Source organism: Propithecus coquereli, unplaced genomic scaffold, assembly GCF_000956105.1.
Source record: "Propithecus coquereli isolate 6110/MARCELLA unplaced genomic scaffold, Pcoq_1.0 Scaffold272, whole genome shotgun sequence".
NCBI lineage: Eukaryota > Metazoa > Chordata > Mammalia > Primates > Indriidae > Propithecus > Propithecus coquereli.
In genome coordinates this window covers 250,829-254,779 of record NW_012148308.1, presented here as the reverse complement: position 1 = coordinate 254,779, position 3,951 = coordinate 250,829, and the positions used below count along the sequence as shown (strand labels likewise).

General features: G+C 56.2%; 1 protein-coding gene across 1 annotated transcript; it reads right to left on the bottom strand.

Annotated features, from left to right (window-relative positions):
- Positions 1-2,182: 2,182 nt before the first annotated feature.
- LOC105813197 lies at positions 2,183-3,749 on the bottom strand. The gene is given in 3 exon segments (XM_012647839.1): positions 2,183-2,392; positions 3,646-3,677; positions 3,680-3,749. Coding segments are annotated over 3 exon segments (312 nt in total).
- Between the last annotated feature and the right edge of the window lie 202 nt (positions 3,750-3,951).

Here is a 3,951-nt window from a genome sequence, read left to right as displayed (position 1 = left end):
ACTCCTGAGGTCAAGTGATCCTCCCGCCTCAGCCTCCCGGAATGCTAGGATTACAGGCATGAGCCACCACGCCCGGCCCAGGAGAAGCTTCATGAGTGATGAACACCTGGGCTCCTGTGAGAAGATGGTGATGATGACGATGATGATGATGGGTGGGACAATATAGTGTGGGTTCTAGAATCAGAGGCTGGGTTTCAAGCCCTGCTGTGTGACCTCTGGCAAGTTGCTTAACTTCTCTGAGCCTCTTATGTATAAGATGGGGGTAAGAGTAGTATCAGGCTTGTTGAAAGGATTGCATATGATGTATTGAGTCGAATGTTTCCCACCCCAAATTTGCATCCACCTAGAACCTGTGAATATGACCTATTTGGAAATAGGATCTTTGCCGGTACATACAGAGGTCGTACTGGATTGGAGTGAACCATAAATCCAATATGACTGGTGTCCTTCTATCAGAAGAGGGAAATTTGGACACAGAGACATAGACACATAGGAAGGACACCATGCAAAGGTACAGACAGAGAATGAAGTGATCTGTCTACAAACCAAGGAGCACTAAGGATTGCCAGCAGCCGCCGGAAGCTGGAAAGGACAAGGAAGGATTCTCTCCTAGAGCCGTTAGAGGGAGCATGGCCTTACCGATACCTTGAATTTGGACTTCCGGCCCCCAGAACTGTGCAAGAATACATCTGTTGTTTCAAGTTGTGCAATTTGTTATAGCAGCCACAGGAAACAAACGTGCGTGATAACGCAGGCAAAATGCTTGGTGCCGCGGTACCTAGCGTGTGGGACGCGCTGTCTAAGGGTTAGCTGCTGTTCTTATTGTTATCATTCTTAGTATTGTCTTGTTTCTGGTTCAGGGTCGACTGTGTTTCCTACAGACTTGGCTGGGGGACAGCCAGCCAACTTCTCTGGCTCGAGTCTTGCTGGGGGTGGGGAGAGATGGCTGTCCCTGGGTCACGGTGTCCCGTGAGGCCTTGCCTGGAGCGGGTGGCTGCCCTCCGGGAGTGGCTGACCTCCATGAATCCTTGCAGGGGGTTATGCTGAGGTTTTGGGGGGGGGCGTCCTCCAAGAGTCCTCGTTGTGCGGAGGGGCGGGGCCTCCGGGAGGCTGCCTGGCGTGGCCCCAGCCCAGGCCTGGTTCGTGGGGCGCAGCTCCCCAGATGCCTCGTAAACCTGTCTGGCAACCACATTCCTCCGACACTCGGAGCAGCCGGCTATGGCTCCACAGCCTGTTGTGGTTTCGTAACGCAGACGGGAGCGTCAGCTGCCACCCAGGCCCGTGACTCATCTTGGCACTTCTGAGCCCGAGTTTCCCCTGTCGCAGCCAAAACCCTTCCTTGCCGGTCCGCCCCGTCTTCCCTTCGGCGACCGAAGGCGGGTCTTCTGAGGACTTCCTCAACAAGAAGGGAGGAGAGACAGGCCCCTGGGACCCTAAAGATACTCGAGGAGGACAGCTATGACTCCGTTTCTCAGGCTCGTCACCGCTCCCGGGTTCGGGGCGAGGAGTGTTGTGGTTCGGGCTGAAGTGGGTTCCCTCCACCCAGGCAGTGGCCGGACACGGCCTTGGAATACCTGGCTCTGGCCCTTGCCTTGGTCTGGCCACTCATCATTTAGGGCCTCAGTGTTCCCATCTGTGAAAGGGGATGTCGTGAGGACTTGAGCTATTAGAAGTGGGGGCACCCTCCCCTCTCCTCTCCCCAACGTCTCCAGTAGCAGGTCAAATGGCCCAGATCCCCGGTGAGGGGGTTGGACCACATCCTCTTCTGCCAGTGCCTGTTTATGGCCACTAATTAGCATCGGCACTGAGAAGGCCCCAGGGGAAAACAGACAGGACCCCGGAAGACCCTCCACCCCAGATGAAGTTCAAGGATGTAAAAGTCCTTTTGCGGCAGGGGCCGCCCAGCCGAGTCCGTCCACGAATGGACGCTGGAGCCCCCAGGAACTCGCCACAGCGTGCAGACTTAATCTAGGCGCCGAGCACTGCATGTGTGCCCGCGGTGGGGAGTGGCAGGAAAGGAGTCTGCGGGTGTTTGGGGTATTCGTGGTGAGTTAGAAGAACTCGGTGACCCCACGAAGCCAGGCAGCTTCGCTGTGGAACAAGCCATGGCTGGGCGGAGTTGAGCAGACTGACCCTCGCTCCCCTTCTCCCAGGCCCCAAGAGGAGTGTTTTGCAGGACAGCTCACGTCACTTTCATTTTTGGAGCATCTGTCTCCAACATTGGGTGCAGCACCCATGTGGGGCACTGCAGTGTCCCTGGTGAGGGGACTCGGGTAGCAGTGTTGGTCTTGGAGGGCATTCTGGTAGAGTCAGGCCAGGTGCCGATGTGGTCCCAGCCCACCCAGGTTGGGGGGTGATGGGTAGAGAACCTTGCAAGCAGCCGCTGGGGCTTCTGGGAAATGTTTGGAGGTGGAGCCGAGAAAACACTGGGTGGGTTGGAGCTTGGAGCACAGAGATGCAGGGCATTCTGGACCTGTGGCCTCGGGCTGGCAAAACCAACCTGAAGCAACTCTGGTTATACATGTGCACAATTCTGCCTCCTGGCAGTCTCCTGGGACCCCTAGCATTTTGGTCACCATTTACCCCGTTCACAGTGGGGCTCTGTGCATTGCAGGGCTGGGTTGGGCAGAGTCTGTTTCTGTGGGTAAAGGCTGGCGGGAGAAGGAAAAGCAGGTGACCCCAGAGCCCCAGGCACAGCAGTCTGCCAGCGTCAGCCTCCAAAGATGATGTCGCCCAGCCAGGACAGGGCGAGGCCGGAGCACTCTGGGGCACGTGCAGGGCTCTGTTTCAGGAACTCCTTCCTATCCAAGGCCCCCCAATTCCCATCCATATTTGAATTTAGTTGAGTTTGAGTGTCTGCTGCATGCTAGGCTTTGTGGCAGACAGAAAAAATGGCAGTAATGATAATGGCGGTAGTCCTAACAATAGTAACGTGGGATATTACTAGTCCCCACCTCATAGGTGCTGTAAGGATTAAATGAGATCACGCACATAAAGTACTTAGCACGTAGTACCTGGCGCATAGTAAATACTCAATCACTATTACCCATTTCTGAGGACACTGAGGCTCAGAGAGGTCAAGTGTCTTTCCCAAAGTCACACAGCATGAGAGTCTGAATCAGGGAGCTCCGATCTAATGTAGGAGATGGACAGTCCCTCACAATCCAGTGCTAGGTGAGCTAAGGGAAGGGTCAGTGGTCCAGGGGGACTTCAGACTGGGTGGTGTCAGGAAGGCCCCGTGGAAGAGGTGATATTTCCATCGGGCCTCACAAGGTGAATGGGCTGTCTCCATGGAGGTAACTGCAAGTCCAAAGGCAGGGAGGTAAGAAAGAGGGTGCTTTGGTGCTGGTGGGGTCAGTGGTTGGGCAGTGTGGCTGCAAGTAGATGGTGAAGAGCCTTGAGTACATGCAGAGGAGCGACCCCCGGTGACAAGGACCCCACTGACTGTACCTTGAGAGGCAGTATGGTACAGTGGTTCCAGACCCGGACTCTGGAGCCAGCCTGCCTGGGTGAATCTATACATGGGGCTGGTAGCAGCATGTACCCCCATAGCAGGAGGAACAGGCAGGAGTGCTCGGTATATTCCTCCACCTCTGCCAGCCTATCTGCCAGGCACCACGTGGCTTATTGTGCCCAGGAGAGCACTCGGTTCCATCTGAGATGCCTTGAGTCTCCCGGTCCCCAGATCTCTTCCTTCTGAAGGCACGTGCTGCAGAGGCTGTGAGGACGCCGAGCCCACCTGGGCGCATGGTGCGCGGCTGCCAGGAGTTGCTGGGCACGAGCAGGATGCCAGGCTGGAAGCTCGCTTCACAGCAGAGTGAAATCCTAATTATTGCCGGGCAGGCACTTGGCAGGCACGCGGGTTTGACCCCAGGGCTGGGATTCTCAGAAGGTGGTTACTTAGGATGGGGCCAGCCAGGGCCATCTGCTCCAGGAGGAGGGTGTGGGGAG